Source organism: Entelurus aequoreus, linkage group LG15 (genome assembly GCF_033978785.1).
Source record: "Entelurus aequoreus isolate RoL-2023_Sb linkage group LG15, RoL_Eaeq_v1.1, whole genome shotgun sequence".
Taxonomy (NCBI): domain Eukaryota; kingdom Metazoa; phylum Chordata; class Actinopteri; order Syngnathiformes; family Syngnathidae; genus Entelurus; species Entelurus aequoreus.
This window is the reverse complement of record NC_084745.1, coordinates 51,133,949-51,152,019: the sequence shown is the minus strand read 5'-3', so window position 1 is coordinate 51,152,019 and position 18,071 is coordinate 51,133,949. Positions and strand designations below refer to the sequence as shown.

Genomic DNA, 18,071 nt, shown 5'->3' with positions numbered 1-18,071 from the left:
CGTTGGATGACTTGTAGAACTGTCTTTTAATCACGATCACATATCACCAACGCTACTTCAACACTCGTGCATACAAGGTGTGTTCCTCTCTAAAGAGTCCTACCTGACACATACTATATATTGGTTCCTAGTCATTTGTAGACTCTTACTACCACCATGTGGTCAAACACTATCATTACACCCGGGTCTTGGCTTTGACAGCCGTGCTCTACATCAGTGGTCCCCAACCACCGCTCCGTGGATCGATTGGTACCGGGCCGCACAAGAAATTTAATAAATAAAATTTAAAAAATGTATTTATATTTTTTTATTAAATCAACATAAAAAACACAAGATACACTTACAATTAGTGCACCAACCCAAAAAACCTCCTTCCCCCATTTACACTCATTCACACAAAAGGGTTGTTTCTTTCTGTTATTAATATTCTGGTTCCTGCACTATATATCAATATATATCAATACAGTCTGCAGGGATACAGTCCGTAAGCACACATAATTGTATTTTTTTATGACAAAAAAAAATAAAAAATCAAGGATGATAAATGATACAGAGCGAGGTCTCTAACAGCCTACAATGAAGAGAGCTTGGCCATGGCAGAATTCAAGCTGCAGGGCAAGGAGTTTGAAGTGTCTTAATGAACTCATATGGTGAATATCTTGGAGAAAGCACACCATCACTTGAAGTAAATAGTAGTATTTCAGTTTGAGCACATCATTAAATAGTTAGTTTGACATTTGCATGTAGACTGGAGTAGTTCAGGCAATACATGGGCAATAAGATGGGATGTTGGTATGTGACAGGAAGGAGGAATATAAAACTGCTTCGGCTTCTCCAAGTTAGGAGTGCCACATTTTTTGGACTTGACCTCCTCCAGGAACTGCAGTTCTGTATGACCACGCTCGCTTGTAATAAAGCAACTTTTTGTTCAGTCAAGCGTCTCTGACCTCATTTTTGATGCAGCCGCACTGCCGTGTCGCCCTTCTGTCCGGACCAGGATGACAAGACCAGAAATACACGTCAAGTTCAAATTGTTTAGTGATTGACAATAAGATAACAAGAAATGTCTTTTTTAAATATATGGCCACTCCTCCACCTTTTCCAGGACGATGGCATGGGAAGACATTATATGCATTAATAGCAACGTCCTTGTCAGAGACTGCTTTACTTAGCCACCTTAAGATAAGATAAGGAAGTCTGCATTTTCTTGCTGGAATCCAGATTTTGACTAAGTCTCATTTTGGCAGGAGACTCCTATTATTTAAATGGAGGCCTGACCCGGCTCTAAATTCATCAGCAGTACTGATGTTATTGAAGCTGGGTCCTGGATTTGGTTGCACATTGCCTGATAGCAGAAGTAAAAGCAATATCAAGATTTTCTCTTTCATTTTGGGAGATAACCCAATGAAAACATTCTTTGGCGGAATTGATTGTCACACACACACACTAGGTGTGGTGAGATTATCCTCTGCATTTGACCCATCACCCTCACCCCATGACCAGGTGTGGCCAGGCTGCCAATCAACGACAGGTGAGGAGGGAAAAGCGCTCAGGGAGACAAACAGGAAGTGGGACCAAAATAAGAGCGCTGACTAGGAGATAAACACAAACGCAAACAGACCATGTGACACCTGACAGGTCGTCACAGAAACGAGGGATGGATCTGAAGTTTATCGAGAGACTTAAGTAGGGATGATGCTCGAAACCGGTTTTCCCGGTTGTTCGATAAGAAAAGAACCGAGTCCTCGGACTCAAATCCCTTTTTGAGAACCGGTACCCGTTATCGAGACCACTATAGTAAAGAAAAAGAGTTGGTTCTTTATTTGAATCCCTGAGAACGAATCACTTCTCACAGGAAATGCCCTGTGACGCAATGTTATGCCCATTTGATTGTAGACTCTTACTGACACCTTGTGGCGATATGAAAATACTATGCGTCATTAGTTTGGGCACTTCCGGGTTGGCGAGTCAGTTCAGTTCATGAGACAATTGAGAAGTAGACAAGTTGTGTTAGCTCTTACAAGCCTTGGAAAAGATAAGTCTGTAAGTAAACTGTTTAACTTGTTTATATAACTCAATATTAAGGTGGAAAGTGTTTCAATTTGATAGTAAGATGTCTATTGAAAAACAATTTTTGTGCACTGTTTCAATTGATGTTTTGCTGCCAGTCGGGTATTTCCACCATCGAAATAGTTTCAACTCTCAGAAGTATTTGTTTGATGAGAGTACTGTATATCTGTGTGAAGCTAATATTTACATATTGTGTATTACATTTCAGTATAATAATTGAATCACATAGCTTATACATTTGTCATTGTGTGTATTTCAGTTTAAAAAAAATAAAAATAACAGTCCAGTGCAAGACAAAAGCAAAGATAAAAAAAGACAAAGCAAGATCAACAACAATAAAGAGCCTACATGGATTAATCTGCTTTGGAACTTTATTAGACGTCTTGGATTGTTTGTTAGCTGTCTGCCAAGCTGTATAACCTCAACACGTATAGTGAGGGCAGAACAGGCAGTATGCAATTATTGCCAGGCTTAGCTCTCATATAAGGGAAGAATAATTATTTAATGATGACTGTGGTGTTCTTGGTGTCATAGTGTGTGTAGTTAGTATGTTCCAATAGCAGCAGAAGTGCACTTTTTGGAGAGCTGTATTTATTTCAGTTTTGTGCCCAAAGGACTGATTTTATTTAACACTATATTATTATTTATACACCTATAGTGATCACAGAGACAGGTTGTGTTTGTGTTACTGTATATATTTGTTTTTCGGAAAAATCCCACTTAATATACTTTGGGTAACAACAGTCAAAATTTTTATTTTTTAGGGGGGTAACAGTCAATATTTATTTATTTATTTAATTTAATTTTTTTCTTAAAAAATAAAAGTGAGCTTTTATGAAACCAAATATTATTATTTTTTCCATATACAACAACCTATCTGGAATCGATAAGAGAATCGATAATGGGCTCGAACTCGATAATTTCTTATCAAACATCATCCCTAGACTTAAGTGTTGAAAGTAAAAAAATTAATATATTTTTAACATTTTTATGACATTTTTTAATTGTCATTGCTCCAAAAATTACAATTACGTTTAGTAAAAAATATTATTTAGTGGTTTTGCCATAACAAAACAGGGTTTTGACAAAAAGGGCATAACATATTAAAAAAAAGAATATGATATGGACAGATAAACCTGAAATTGATCTAAGGATTTAAGTCCATCCATCCATCCATCTTGTTCCGCTTATCCGAGGTCGGGTCGCGGGGGCAGCAGCCTAAGCAGGGAAGCCCAGACTTCCCTCTCCCCAGCCACTTCGTCCAGCTCTTCTCGGGGGATCACGAGGCGTTCCCAGGCCAGCCGGGAGACATAGTCTTTCCAACGTGTCCTGGGTCTTCCCCGTGGCCTCCTACCGGTCAGACGTGCCCTAAACACCTCCCTAGGGAGGCGTTCGGGTGGCATCCTGACCAGAGGCCCGAACCACCTCATATGGCTCCTCTCCATGTGGAGGAGCAGCGGCTTTACTTTGAGCTCCTCCCGGATGGCAGAGCTTCTCACCCTATCTCTAAGGGAGAGCCCCACCACCCGGCGGAGGAAACTCATTTCGGCCGCTTGTACCCGTGATCGTGTCCTTTCGGCCATAATCGGGATTTAAGTGTTGAATGAAAAAATACAAGATAAATACAAACGACCTATTTCTACCATTGTTATGAGCGAGACCCTTCCTGGTCCCCAAGAAAGCAGTGCGAGGCGAGTGGAGAACAAACGGATTTATTGACAGAGATGTGACACAATGTGATATTGATCATAAGCAGCGGCCATTCAAAGAAAGAAGAAATCCTCGTCATGATGTCAAGGCCATGAAACGTGAGCCCCGAATGATTTTATAGCCACCAACGTTTGATGTTGAAAGTATTTTAACGGCCAAAGAAGAATAGATGGAATAGCGTGAGGAGCAGTGGGATGAAGAACAAAGCACATCTCCATGACGTCCCTCAGCGATGGAGACATCTCTCTGTGTTCCAGTGCACAAAGCATCCTGGAGGAAGAAGATGACTCAGCACATTCCCAACAGAACCAAGTTGAACATCATCTTCACACAAGAACATTTGGAGGTGCAGACTTACTCAGCCTTCAGCCGCCACCCTCTCGGAGAGCTCCACGCCGCCGTGGCGAGCTGCGGGACAAACGCAAACGGTGAAGGAAGAACATCCAGAAGGTGCCTCGTCACTCACATCAGATCTTTGAGGTGTGACTTGGAAACATGAAGAAGCAGAGTGCTGCTCTTCTACTTCCTGACTAGGATACCTTCTTGATGAGTCAGCACACTTGAGGTCTCATTTGGCTGATCCTCATCATGAGGACTCATGTCAAACGTGAGATATGCCACACTTTGTATTGCGTGTGCTCACAGGAGGCTCTTTTATTGTGAAGGAGTCAGCCCAAGTTGGGATTTTCAGGCTAAACTTGTAACAAAGGTCCACATCAGACCTCCATGTGAGTGACGCTTCACCACGGCTTTGTTTCTTGCGGCTCAAAGAAAAGATGTTTTACTTACGAGCTGGATCGTACTGGGCTGAAATGAAAGGGAAACAAGGTGAAATGGACTTTTTCCTCACGTGTTTCTATGTGAGAGTGTGCGCTCTGTCTCTGTGGATCTTTGAGTGTTTGGCTGGAAGGCAACTAAAACATGCAGCCCGGATGAAAGCATCAACTCACGGCCTGGACCGAGAAGAAGAAGAAGAAGAAGAAGACGGAGGACATTGGTGTCCCTCACCTTGTCTGTTTCTGTGACGCCTGACCATGACCATGATGATGGCCGCCAGGACGGCCGCCACAGCGACGACCGCCGCCGTGGCAGCGAGGGCGACGCTCAAGTTGTCTGTGGAGAGCAAAAAAGCACAAGTGGAGTGACAAAGCATGAAGAGGAAACCTTCATGACTACTTTGCATGCAGACGTCAAGCGTTGTCATGGTGACATGGATCAATAATGGTGACAGGTGGACTTGTGATGGGAAACATCTCCAACTAAATGTGTCTTTCTCACCTTCATGGCTTGCGTTGCTCAGGATGCTTCTTCTCTCCAGCTTGGTGACCAGGTCCTCCTTGACGCCAGACAGCTGGAACACACATTCGTACTTGCCCTCCACCTCGGCCGTCACCTCCACTTTCAGCTCCACCGACATCTGGAAGGTTCCGTCGTGGTTGGGGAGCAGCTCTCCGTGCTCCACGTCCTCCAACATCTGCTCGCCGTCTTTCCTCCAAAACAGGTCGGCAAAGTCGGGGTAGAAACCTGTCGCCATGCAGGTGACTGGAGAGGATGGCGTCTTCTGGAGGAGGAACACCTCTGGAAGCTCTGCACAGGAAGTGATGTCACGTGTGAACAGAAGACAACGTGGGGAGAAGGTGTGGATGGAGGTAAAGATGGAGAGAAGGGGTGGATGGAGGTAAAGATGGAGAGAAGGTGTGGATGGAGGTAAAGATGGAGAGAAGGTGTGGATGGAGGTAAAGATGGAGAGAAGGTGTGGATGGAGGTAAAGATGGAGAGGAGGTGTGGATGGAGGTAAAGGTGGAGAGGAGGTATGGATGGAGGTAAAGATGGAGAGAAGGGGTGGATGGAGGTAAAGATGGAGAGGAGGGGTGGATGGAGGTAAAGATGGAGAGGAGGTGTGGATGGAGGTAAAGATGGAGAGAAGGTGTGGATGGAGGTAAAGATGGAGAGAAGGTGTGGATGGAGGTAAAGATGGAGAGAAGGTGTGGATGGAGGTAAAGATGGAGAGAAGGTGTGGATGGAGGTAAAGATGGAGAGGAGGTGTGGATGGAGGTAAAGGTGGAGAGGAGGTATGGATGGAGGTAAAGATGGAGAGGAGGTGTGGATGGAGGTAAAGATGGAGAGAAGGTGTGGATGGAGGTAAAGATGGAGAGAAGGTGTGGATGGAGGTAAAGATGGAGAGAAGGTGTGGATGGAGGTAAAGATGGAGAGAAGGTGTGAATGGAGGTAAAGATGGAGAGAAGGTGTGGATGGAGGTAAAGAACAAGAGAAGGTGTGGATGGAGGTAAAGATGGAGAGAAGGTGTGGATGGAGGTAAAGATGAAGAGAAGGAGTGGATGGAGGTAAAGATGGAGAGAAGGTGTGGATGAGGTAAAGATGGAGAGAAGGTGTGGATGGAGGTAAAGATGGAGAGAAGGTGTGGACGGAAGTAAAGATGGAGAGGTGTGAATGGAGGTAAAGATGGAGAGAAGGTGTGGATGGAGGTAAAGATGGAGAGAAGGTGTGGATGGAGGTAACGATGGAGAGAAGGTGTGGATGGAGGTAAAGATGGCGAGAAGGTGTGTATGGAGGTAAAGATGGAGAGAAGGTGTGGATGGAGGTAAAGATGGAGAGGAGGGGTGGATGGAGGTAAAGATGGAGAGAAGGTGTGGATGGAGGTAAAGATGGAGAGAAGGTGTGGGTGGAGGTAAAGATGGAGAGAAGGTGTGGGTGGAGGTAAAGATGGAGAGAATGTGTGGATGGAGGTAAAGATGGAGAGAAGGGGTGGATGGAGGTAAAGATGGAGAGAAGGTGTGGATGGAGGTAAAGATGGAGAAAAGGTGTGGATGGAGGTAAAGGTGGAGAGAAGGTGTGGATGGAGGTAAAGATGGAGAGAAGGTGTGGATGGAGGTAACGGTGGAGAGAAGGTGTGGACGGAGGTAAAGATGGCGAGAAGGTGTGGATGGAGGTAAAAATGGAGAGAAGGTGTGGATGGAGGTAAAGATGGAGAGGAGGTGTGGATGGAGGTAAAGGTGGTGAGAAGGTGTGGATGGAGGTAAAGATGGAGAGAAGGTGTGGGTGGAGGTAAAGATGCATAGAAGGTGTGGATGGAGGTAAAGATGGAGAGAAGGTGTGGATGGAGGTAAAGATGGAGAGAAGGTGTGGGTGGAGGTACAGATGGAGAGAAGGGGTGGATGGAGGTAAAGATGGAGAGAAGGTGTGAATGGAGGTAAAGATGGAGAGAAGGTGTGGATGGAGGTAAAGATGGAGAGAAGGTGTGGGTGGAGGTAAAGATGGAGAGAAGGTGTGAAAGGAGGTAAAGATGGAGAGAAGGTGTGGATGGAGGTAAAGATGGAGAGAAGGTGTGGATGGAGGTAAAGATGGAGAGAAGGTGAGAGAAAGAGAAAAGAGTATAAAGAGACGGAGTGTAATGTCAGTAATGTTCCTATAGGGGGAGTGCTAACATGTTAAAAGGTGAAAGTACAAGGTGTGCTTCTACCTGTTCTCATTAGGACCTTCTTCCCATTGTTCACATACTTCTTCAAGTAAGAAGGACAACGCTCAGTGAAATAATACTTTTTGTAGTCTAGTAGAAATATGTCCTGGTCCAACTTGAGTTTGGTGGGGAAAGCTTGTGGTTTTGCTGCAGTCCATGTCCATGTCTTCATGTCCAACGATATGTAATCTTCTCCATCATAACCTTGCTGATCCCAACCTGTAACCTCATCAGTCTCATCATTCCATTCACATCCTGACATCCACTGGACAATGTGAACACCTGAGACACACAAAGTGTTGTAAAGCAGACACACACACACACACACACACACACACACACGCACACACACACACACAGACAAACACACACAAACACACACACACAAACACACACACACACACACAAACACACACAAACACAAACACACACACATCCACACACACAGACAAACACACACACACAAACACACACACACACAAACACACACACACACACACAAACACACACACAAACACAAACACACACAAACACACACACACAAACACACACACAAACACACACACACACACAAACACACACAAACACACACAACACACACACACACACAGACGAACACACACACACAAACACACACACACACGTACACACACACACAAACACACACACAAACACACACACAAACACAAACACACACACACACACACACACACAAACACACACACAGACACACACAGTATTAGTGTAGGTTATTATGGGATGGACAGAGACAAGGTATATCAGTGCAGTAATGTGTGTTTTACTACAGTATAACAAGAGTACATCAAATATATTTAAGTAGTAGAAAGTTCAACATAAACAAACCTCCAGTTTGGTTGAAACGCTTCTTACGAACTTCAAGGTTGTGTTTGTCCCTAAACTCATTACCAACATTGATCTCTGTTTCTATCTGCCAGTATTTTGGATCCTCTGCTGTGATTTTGTTCATCCAGTCCTGTTTGGATTCTGCTTTCCTGATGTTGTTGTCATAGTAACTAATCTCAACTCCATCAACATAACCAACCTCCACATACTCTGGGAAGTTTGGAACTTGAGAGGATGCAGTGGTGAAATACTGCAGCGTGTGAATCACTGAAAGAAGAACACAACAACAAGATGACTTTTTATTATTTAGTTTCATGTTCAACAATCTTGCACTGTGAATATTTGAGCTCATTCAGTCTTCAGTGGGGTCTTAAAGTCAACATCAAACACTGCTAGATATCACAGTCAAGACTCACATGGTGTTCTATGACAAGTACAACACATGAATAATATATTTTATTATTGGACATCTGTTGACACTTTGAACATTTTGAAAATAAACATATCTTTTCTCCAATGGAGGCTGAATATGAACACAAGCTGTTCTGCCCATTTGATGTCGACTCTTACTGACACCTTGTGGCGGGATGATGTTACTACACTTGATTACTTTCTGACACTTCCGTGGTTGAAGATTTCAGGAAGTCAGTGTTCCTTCTTACAAGCCTTGGACAAATAAGTCTTTCAACAAGAAAAAACTGAAGCCAAAACAAATAACGGATTTCTCTGCTTCTGGAACTTTCTTGGAACACTTTGAATATTTTGTTGAATGATAAAGAAAAAGGGAAAACAATAAAATTTGTTTAAAAAGAACCAGGTTTAAGTAATAAAAGGCTTGAATAATATAACAATGAATATAATTAATAAGTAATAGAAACTCTCAGAAGTCAAATAAGTGAAGGCACAAAGAGGATTGATGACTAATCATTTATAAAGTTATAAAAAGGACTTACCAGGCGTCACGCTGTGCATTTGCACGACCAGAAGAAAGAATAAAAACAAGTCCATGATGTCAGCACGAAACAAAAAGATGTTTCTCACTTTTAATCCCGCAGAGAAAGACAAAAGTGAGGAACACTCGCCGCTTGACTCGCAAACAGGACAAATGAAGCAGGAAATGTCGAGGCTCTTTTAATAATGCTCCACCTGAGCCAATGAGGAGTCAGCATTCTGCAGCGTCACTGTTACTAGGGAAGACGAAACGCTATTGTGAAGAGAAAAGTGGCAGCAGTCAACTAACAAGAAGTCTTCTACTGGACTCACTAGAGAGCGCCCCTTGTGGCCACGTCAGGTAAATGCTTGTGTGGCGTTTCTGGGAAATCACGTGACTTGACAAACAAAAGGTGTGTCAAGTTTGCCGCCAAACTTGGAAAGAAAAGAAAGAAAGAGCAATGAAGGTGAGATTTAGAGTTGAAAGTAATGACATCCAATCAGTGATGGTATTGTAGTCCTCTCAAGAAAGCATCAATACAAATAATGATTGATAGACATAAAGTCGTTACTTTTTTTTATTTCCTCCATGATGTCTCCCAAGCGTGAGGCGTCCCTGGTGGGGTAACGGGACACGCTTCGGCCTCGCATGGCTTGGATTCCCGGCCAGGGTTGCATCAGGAAGTTTCATCCTGAGTAAAAAGTCAGCAGAAAGCATTCATGCCATTGACTGGCTGTGGCCAAAGTGCTGAACGTGGGGGAAAAGTGTGAGGCAGACGCTTCTGCTGGCACAATATCAAAGAAAGTGAAAGTGAAATTAGACACGGTGAAGCCAAACATTGACTGGATGCTTGTTTCTAAACGCAGCGACCGTCACGAAAGATAAAGATGGTTTCTTATGACAAATAAATCATTTTTATTATGTTTTGACTTTTATTTTGTCGTAGCTGTCAAAAGTGAACACACTTTCCCCCTCCTTCCACTTTCAGTACTTTGGCCACAGCGAGTCAATCACATGAATTATTTCAGCTTTAGTTTTTACTTCCTGATCCAACCCTGGCTTGGAACTTAACCCGGGCTTGGACTCTAACCCATGCAAGGCAGAACTGCCAGATATGACTGACTATCACAAACAGAAATAAAACTATAAAATGGGTGAAGTCAGCACAAAGTGTCAGATGGACAGAACAACTGTGCCAAGAGCCAAGGTCCAAAATTTCCTTCTGCTTGGAGACGGCACCATATGTAACATTAACATACACACCTTGATGACTTACCCACTAGATTTCTAAAGTCTGTGCTGAGCAGTTTGTCACCACAATTCCTTCATCTAGTTAACGTCTCACTTCAGACTGGATCATTTCCAAAGGCCTTAAAGGGGCTGTTTGCAACATTTACACAGATGTCTAGAGGGCGCTAACTTTCCAATTTATTTCACACAGCATATCCCTCCTTCTTTCAGCTTCTAGGCCGTAATGATGTAACTACATACGTACGCAACACATGCATTAGCTTTGGGTGTTGTTAGCTAATAATAGTGATTTGGATAGTTAGCGTTAGCTGTCATTGAATGTAAATCCTATCTTAACAATAACATGATTGCAAATTGTTTGTTGCCTCTCTTGGACTGCTTTTGTACGTGTGCACCTGTCTCTGCACGCACGTGTTGACCAGACAGGGTGAGTGACCGCCGTAAACACCAATCATTTTATACGGACTGGTAAACATTTTTATTATACAACCTTAGTAATGGTAAAAGTAATAGTCTTTATGCCACAGTCCTGAACAACGATCTGCCCATATCAAACCTGACATTTTTGGGCAAAGTCCTGAAAAAAGGTGTCTGATGTGCAATACCACTGATTTTTATTCAGATCCGATACCAAATAAAATCCAAGCTGGTATCGGCAATACGTGTCCGATACTGATACTTTGCGCAAATATGCATAATGGGTCTGGTAATGTTTAAAAAGTAGTATTTTAAGTGTTGCTGATCTTGGGGAATCATTTTCAAACGATATAAAGTCCGAGGGCGAAACAAATAATGGTGATATTCTGCACTAAATGCATTATCTTGTCTATAGTCAACTCTGTATGAAGTGTCTTCAAATAGTCTACATAAAAGGAAACATACACTTGCTGTTTTATAATACTGACTGACTCGTTTTACTTGCCGGTAATTGTCTTAAATAAACAAATGACCGACTGAAGGACTGAGCACAGCACAATGTACGTACTTACCTCTGCGGGAGAAAAAGTAGTTCCCACCAATCGCGTTTCATTTTGCCAAGCGCTCAGTGATTTAGTAACTTTACACTGTGTTCATGTTAATGATAGACATGATCTCAAATAACTAAAGTATCAAAACTATCAATATTTTGACTTGAGAATCGATATTAGAGCATAAAGAGCTGGTATCGGCCGTGTTGAAATTTCAGTACATCTTTCCGTTCATCACTACCAAAAGCTTGGTGACTTTCTCCTGTTTAACAATGTGTTTGATACTTTCCAATCAGGCTTTAGGTCCCACCACAGTGATACAGTGACAAATGATATCGGCCTGTGCAGATGCAGGACAAGTCTCAGTCTTGGCTCTGCTGGACCTGAGGGCTGCCTTTGACACCGTTGACCATACTATCTTATTACAGAGGTTACAAAAGTGGGTGGGAATATCCGGTTCTGCTCTTAACTGGTTCAAGTCCTATCTCGATCACAGGACATACTTTGTTGGAATTGGTAACTGTGTCTCTGACCAAATGGCTATGACCCGTGGGGTTCCTCAGGGCTCCATTCTGGGACCCTATTGTTCAACGTGGACATGCTGCAACTTGCACACCTTGACACTGTGAATATTCATGATAGACATAACAAGTCCGCCATTGTTTATTCATTTTAATAAGTGGTATGACCGTGTGAGAACTTCTGTAACTGAGACAAATCTACATGTGTGACACGTTAGCCTGGTGAGAATGTTTCTTACCACCCTGCCACCAATGTATGTGACACGGTTGTCCGGTAAGGGACAGTTCTGAGGTGGTGTCCAGTTGGCATAGTCATGCTGGACAAGAACTCTTGGCACCACCTCAAAGGCATCTGGAATGCTGTCCTCCGAGTCCTTGGTCATAGGGAGGATCTTAGTGTTGTCTTGTGCTGTGGCATGTCCAGTTTTGCTGGGTTCAATGCCACAGTGTCCAGCCAGCTTGGCCTAGATTGAGTGGAATTGCTGTGTGTTGTTGCAGCCTCCTGTTTATAATAAGAGAAGAGTACATTAATAACATTGTGCATTAGCACCCTCATCTTACATTATTATTGGTGCATACCAGGGGTCACCAACGCGTAGCCCGCTGGCCTGTTCTAAAAATAGCTCAAATAGCAGCACTGCAGCGGCGAACAGCTGTCTCGTCAGCTGATGCGCGAGCGCGTAACTGCGGCTGCTTGGCAACCAGCCAAACCCCACTTAATAAAATGATATTTTATTTTAGAGCACATCCACATCCCTATTCACCTAGGCAACCCCAGGAAATGTATATAATTCGGCATTATTATCAGTTGACGTTCACGCGCAGGTATAACGCGGCGCGCTCCCGTCTCGTCTGCTGGTGCGCGAGCCCGGTAATTAGACAGCTGTGTCCAATCAAGGAGTACAAAAGACGCCAGCGCAGAGTGGAGAAAGGTTTGGTTCATTACAGATAACACAGAGTTGTGCCAAAAGTGTACCAAAAACCAAAAGCTGAACGGACAGCCGGTAAGATTGCACTTTATTTCTCTTTGTGGGTGTGGCGCACCTGTTGCGCAGGTGAGATGGGGGGTGCGGGGAGTTGTGTGCATGTAGCGTGCTTAGTCTGGAGGCTAAATACACACGGTGTTTTGTGTAACTGTTGTTTAGTAAGGAAGTGTTTTGATTCTTTGCTTAGTTTGATAAATGTTGGAGCAGTTTGCTTCATCAGGAGGGTGAAGTCGCTCAACTTAAAGTGTTGGATTTAACTGTTGGATCATTGGCTGCTGGTGAGGCCATAGAAAAAGGGTATTTTTCTATCAGTAGACAGCGTTTAAGATTGAGTGTTTCACTGCTAAATTAATAATATATTGGATATGGATTTTAAATATGTATCTAAAATAGGTGGTTAATTGGTTAGGTATTTATGTATTTGCATATTGGGTTTTCTGCTGCATTTATCTATTGTGTTTCTGCTGTTAAATGTATTTTATATGTATCTTGGTGCATTTATGTTGAGACTATTTATTTAAAATCTGAATTAACTTAAAGGGAAAATATTAATCCATTTTCTTGCACTTGTTTAATTGTTAAGTGTTTGATCGCCTAATTAATAATTGTAAATTATGGGATTGATAATTGATTGATTTTTTACAGCATTTTAATCTTGTGGTGTTTTGTCCTTAAAGGTTTTTCACCTACTAAAGAAGCTAAAGGCTACTAAAGACAGCTAAAGAAACTAAAGTCTACTAAAGTCTACTAACACTGATAAAGACTGCTAAAAAGACTAAAGAAGAAAAAAGAAGCTGTTTCTTCGTTGGAAAAACTGTTGCAAACTAAAGGAAAATAAAAGGAAAAAAGTAACTACGGTCTGGTCTTTTGAGTGAAGTCCAGAAGCCACATTCAGCATTGGTACATCCCTTCAAGTGTGGGATAAGCACAGTGAAAAAAGCAAAACACTTGACAAGCACTAACCAGTGAGCTGCCTCTATTTTTTAAATGTTATTTATTTACTAGCAAGCTGGTCTCGCTTTGCTCGACATTTTTAATTCTAAGAGAGACAAAACTCCAAAAAAATGTAAAAATCCAAGAAAATATTTTAAAGACTTCACTAACTGACAAAGAAACAGATAATAGATTTGGTGTCCAGTTCAAAGTGTGACATGATTTATTTAAAAATTTGAGAGTTGACTTTTGTATTTTACATGAGTTATTATTTGTACAAACATGGTGCAAAGTAATTCCTGATTTGTTCAAAAATGTTAGTGGCTAGCTAGTTAAAATGGAATATTGTGATTTCACAAGACTGTCTTAGAAGTGATCATTTGAAAATGTTCAATTTGAAAAATGTGCACTTAGAGAAAATATAAAAATAAAGTGTTACATATTGATATTTGTTTCTATATATATTTATTGTGAGAAATCATTAAGATGATCAGTGTTTCCACAAAGATAAATATCATTAATTATTAATAATAACATAAAGTTAAAGGTAAATTGAGCAAATTGGCTATTTCTGGCAATTTATTTAAGTGTGTATCAAACTGGTAGCCCTTCGCATTAATCAGTACCCAAGAAGTAGCTCTTGCTTTCAAAAAGGTTGGTGACCCCTGAAGTAGAGGCTTAATGATAAAGTTTTGAATTAAACCTTCATTATTTTGTCCTGGAGCAGAATACAGATGCTGGCGAGACAATAGAAGAGACCGAGCAAAGCCTGGATGACTTGATGGCTCAGATGAGAAAGTTGTAGACTGCACGGCCACCAAAATAAAACAACTAGTGTCCTTGACATTGCATTCTTTAATGACATCCCACAACTGGCCAATGGGAAAGAAAGAAAGAAAGGTGTGGATGCATGGAAATTGCTGGACAAAAAGAGGAATTAGATTTTTTTGGACACTCAAAAGTGGAAAATATCTCTGTTGAAATGCTGCAATGCTTATGAAACAATATTATTAATCTTGTCTTAATAAACATATTTATTAGCAGAGTTTGTGAAATATTGGATTCCATCTTTTATTCCAAAACATTTATAAAAAACTACAAAAATGATAGAAATACACATTTACAGTACACAGTATACATGCACTGAAACAATAAAAAACACTAATTAGGTAATGTGGTCGCTATCTTTCTGCGATGAGGTGGCGACTTGTCCAGGGTGTACCCCGCCTTCCGCCCGAATGCAGCTGAGATAGGCTCCAGCGACCCCGTAAGGGACAAGCGGTAGAAAATGGATGGATGGATGGATGGGTCGCTATCTTTATTTAGAGTACAATATATATTTATTTTTTCAGATTAAATAATAATTAAAAAAATATATATATTTTTTTTTATTGTATTTTTACTTGGTATTACCCGCGGCCCGGATTTTGGGTGCTGGCGTGCCTTATCTGCCTAGGAGACTCAGTAACAAGTGGTAGAGAATGGATTGTAGGATGGGCGAAAAAAGACAGATTAAAAAAAATTATAATAAAAAAAGTCGAACCTCGGATTCAGGAGGAACAGTGTGGTTTTCGTCCTGGTCGTGGAACTGTGGACCAGCTCTATACTCTCGGCAGGGTCCTTGAGGGTGCATGGGAGTTTGCCCAACCAGTCTACATGTGTTTTGTGGACTTGGAGAAGGCATTCGACCGTGTCCCTCGGGAAGTCCTGTGGGGAGTGCTCAGAGAGTATGGGGTATCGGACTGTCTGATTGTGGCGGTCCGCTCCCTGTATGATCAGTGCCAGAGTTTGGTCCGCTTTGCCGGCAGTAAGTCGGACACGTTTCCAGTGAGGGTTGGACTCCGCCAAGGCTGCCCTTTGTCACCCATTCTGTTCATAACTTTTATGGACAGAATTTCTAGGCGCAGTCAAGGCGTTGAGGGGATCCGGGTAGGTGGCTGCAGGATTAGGTCTCTGCTATTTGCAGATGATGTGGTCCTGATGGCTTCATCTGGCCAGGATCTTCAGCTCTCACTGGATCGGTTCGCAGCTGAGTGTGAAGCGACTGGGATGAGAATCAGCACCTCCAAGTCCGAGTCCATGGTTCTCGCCCGGAAAAGGGTGGAGTGCCATCTCCGGGTTGGGGAGGAGATCTTTCCCCAAGTGGAGGAGTTCAAGTACCTCGGAGTCTTGTTCACGAGTGAGGGAAGAGTGGATCGTGAGATCGACAGGCGGATCGGTGCGGCGTCTTCAGTAATGCGGACGCTGTATCGGTCTGTTGTGGTGAAGAAGGAGCTGAGCCGCAAGGCAAAGCTCTCAATCTACCGGTCGATCTACGTTCCCATCCTCACCTATGGTCATGAGCTTTGTGTTATGACCGAAAGGACAAGATCACGGGTACAGGCGGCCGAAATGAGTTTCCTCCGCCGGGTGGCGGGTCTCTCCCTTAGAGATAGGGTGAGAAGCTCTGCCATCCGGGAGGAGCTCAAAGTAAAGCCGCTGCTCCTCCACATGGAGAGGAGCCAGATGAGGTGGTTCGGGCATCTGGTCAGGATGCCGCCCGAACGCCTCCCTAGGGAGGTGTTTAGGGCATGTCCGACCGGTAAAAGGCCACGGGGAAGACCCAGGACACGTTGGGAAGACTATGTCTCCCGGCTGGCCTGGGAACGCCTCGGGATCCCCCGGGAGGAGCTGGACTAAGTGGCTGGGGAGAGGGAAGTCTGGGCTTCCCTGCTTAGGCTGCTGCCCCCGCGACCCGACCTCGGATAAGCGGAGGAAGATGGATGGATAATAAAAAAATACAATTTTTATTTACTTTTTAGCCAAGACTACTCGCGGGCCGGATTTTGGACGCTGGCGTGCCGTATCTGCCTAGGAGACTCAGTAACAAGCGGTGGAAAATGGATTGATGGATGGGTGAAAAAGAACAGATTAGAAAAAATAATAATTAAAAATAAATAAAAAAACTTTTTTTTTTTACTTGGTACTACCCGCGGGCCGGATTTTGGACCCTGGCGGGCCGTAGTTTGGGGACCCCTGTTGTGGGGCTATTATGACAAATGTCCGTCTCCACGTCCTTGCTCATAACTCCACGTCGCTGAAACACTTAGACCTCCGATAATCATCCTATTGCATGATATTTATTTTCAACAATAGAGGGGGTGCACCATTCCCGGAGGTACTGCAATACCAGGTCGATGCGTGGAGTGGACGGAGCAAGCCCCTGTTCCATCTCCCAGTTCCAAAAATCAATTTAATATATGGTCCCCGGATAGGGGACGTATCAGATATTAAACTGATAAGAACAGATACTACACTTGATCTTAGCCAAAAGGCCGAGAAGCGATACTGCTGGATAGTCAGAAGGGAGGATGTCATTCCGGACACAACTAGCTAAAGTGACGGTTACACACACTAAATAACGATGACGTCACATATCAACACACCAAACAACAACCGTGACATTTTTGAATGATTGCATTGTTTTGAATGGCGTTAATACTTTTTATGAATGGAATTGTTGCCGACTTATCTCGCCCCAAATGGTCACGTGGTTCACCTCGGTCCAATAGTAAGCGGCGAAACAAATATTTCATATACTCGCAGCATAGCGGTGTCATTTAACCAAATAAAACAATGCATAGTCTTCAATATAAAATACATAAACGTTGGTCGGTGGTAGATCATTATTACTAAAAGCAAACAAGCCGTTCGGTCAACATTTGATCAATCCAATCGTCGAGCCCGCCTTGTCAACAAACTACTTCCGGTTTTCTTGCTGAGCCACGGAGACTAACGCTGGCGCCACCAAGTGACGTGGAGTGGTAACTACACCACTTTAAACTGGACATGAAGCCAACACATAAAAACATTTGTCACATGATAAGCGTTATAGTAACTGACGCGTAGTGAAATTAATTAAAATAAAATGCATAGAATGTATTAATAGTATTTTAAAACAACACAAGCATAGCTAGTCGCCGTAATATCTTAGTTTGAACTTTGCTTTTAATGCTAAAGTGCAAACTGCAAGTGTTACCAGTAGATGGCAGTACAACCTTTCTGTACACTGCATTCTCAGTTAAAGACGACATATCATTTTTAAATGATATAACTATATACACAAACAACAATGTAACCATATAAACAACACAAAATGTAGATATTTATGAATATAAGATAGACGAGAAAATATTGACATGTTAATGCACGTGTTAAGGTTGTAGTTCTTACCTGTCGACAGCTACTTTCTTCCGTTTGGTTACTTCCAAACAAGTGAAAAAAGCACCAAGACAATTAGTATAAAAAAACATTCAATGTTTTTGAAGAGGTTTAAATTGTATATTCAATGGGTAAAGATAGGAAAATGAGGCCTTGCAC

General features: G+C 42.6%; 1 protein-coding gene and 1 non-coding gene across 2 annotated transcripts; both read right to left on the bottom strand.

Annotated features, from left to right (window-relative positions):
* Positions 1-3,766: 3,766 nt before the first annotated feature.
* LOC133630248 (class I histocompatibility antigen, F10 alpha chain-like) lies at positions 3,767-9,424 on the bottom strand. Its single transcript, XM_062021719.1, has 4 exons — positions 9,076-9,424; positions 8,123-8,389; positions 7,262-7,540; positions 3,767-5,367 (listed from the first exon to the last, which is right to left on the bottom strand). The coding sequence occupies exons 1-4, from the start codon at positions 9,128-9,130 to the stop codon at positions 4,727-4,729; spliced, it is 1,242 nt and encodes a 413-aa protein (XP_061877703.1). The 5' UTR covers positions 9,131-9,424; the 3' UTR covers positions 3,767-4,726.
* Positions 9,425-16,847: 7,423 nt separating this feature from the next.
* Positions 16,848-17,038, bottom strand: LOC133630559 (U2 spliceosomal RNA). Its single transcript, XR_009821278.1, has one exon. It is a non-coding gene; the product is annotated as a U2 spliceosomal RNA (small nuclear RNA).
* Positions 17,039-18,071: the final 1,033 nt, after the last annotated feature.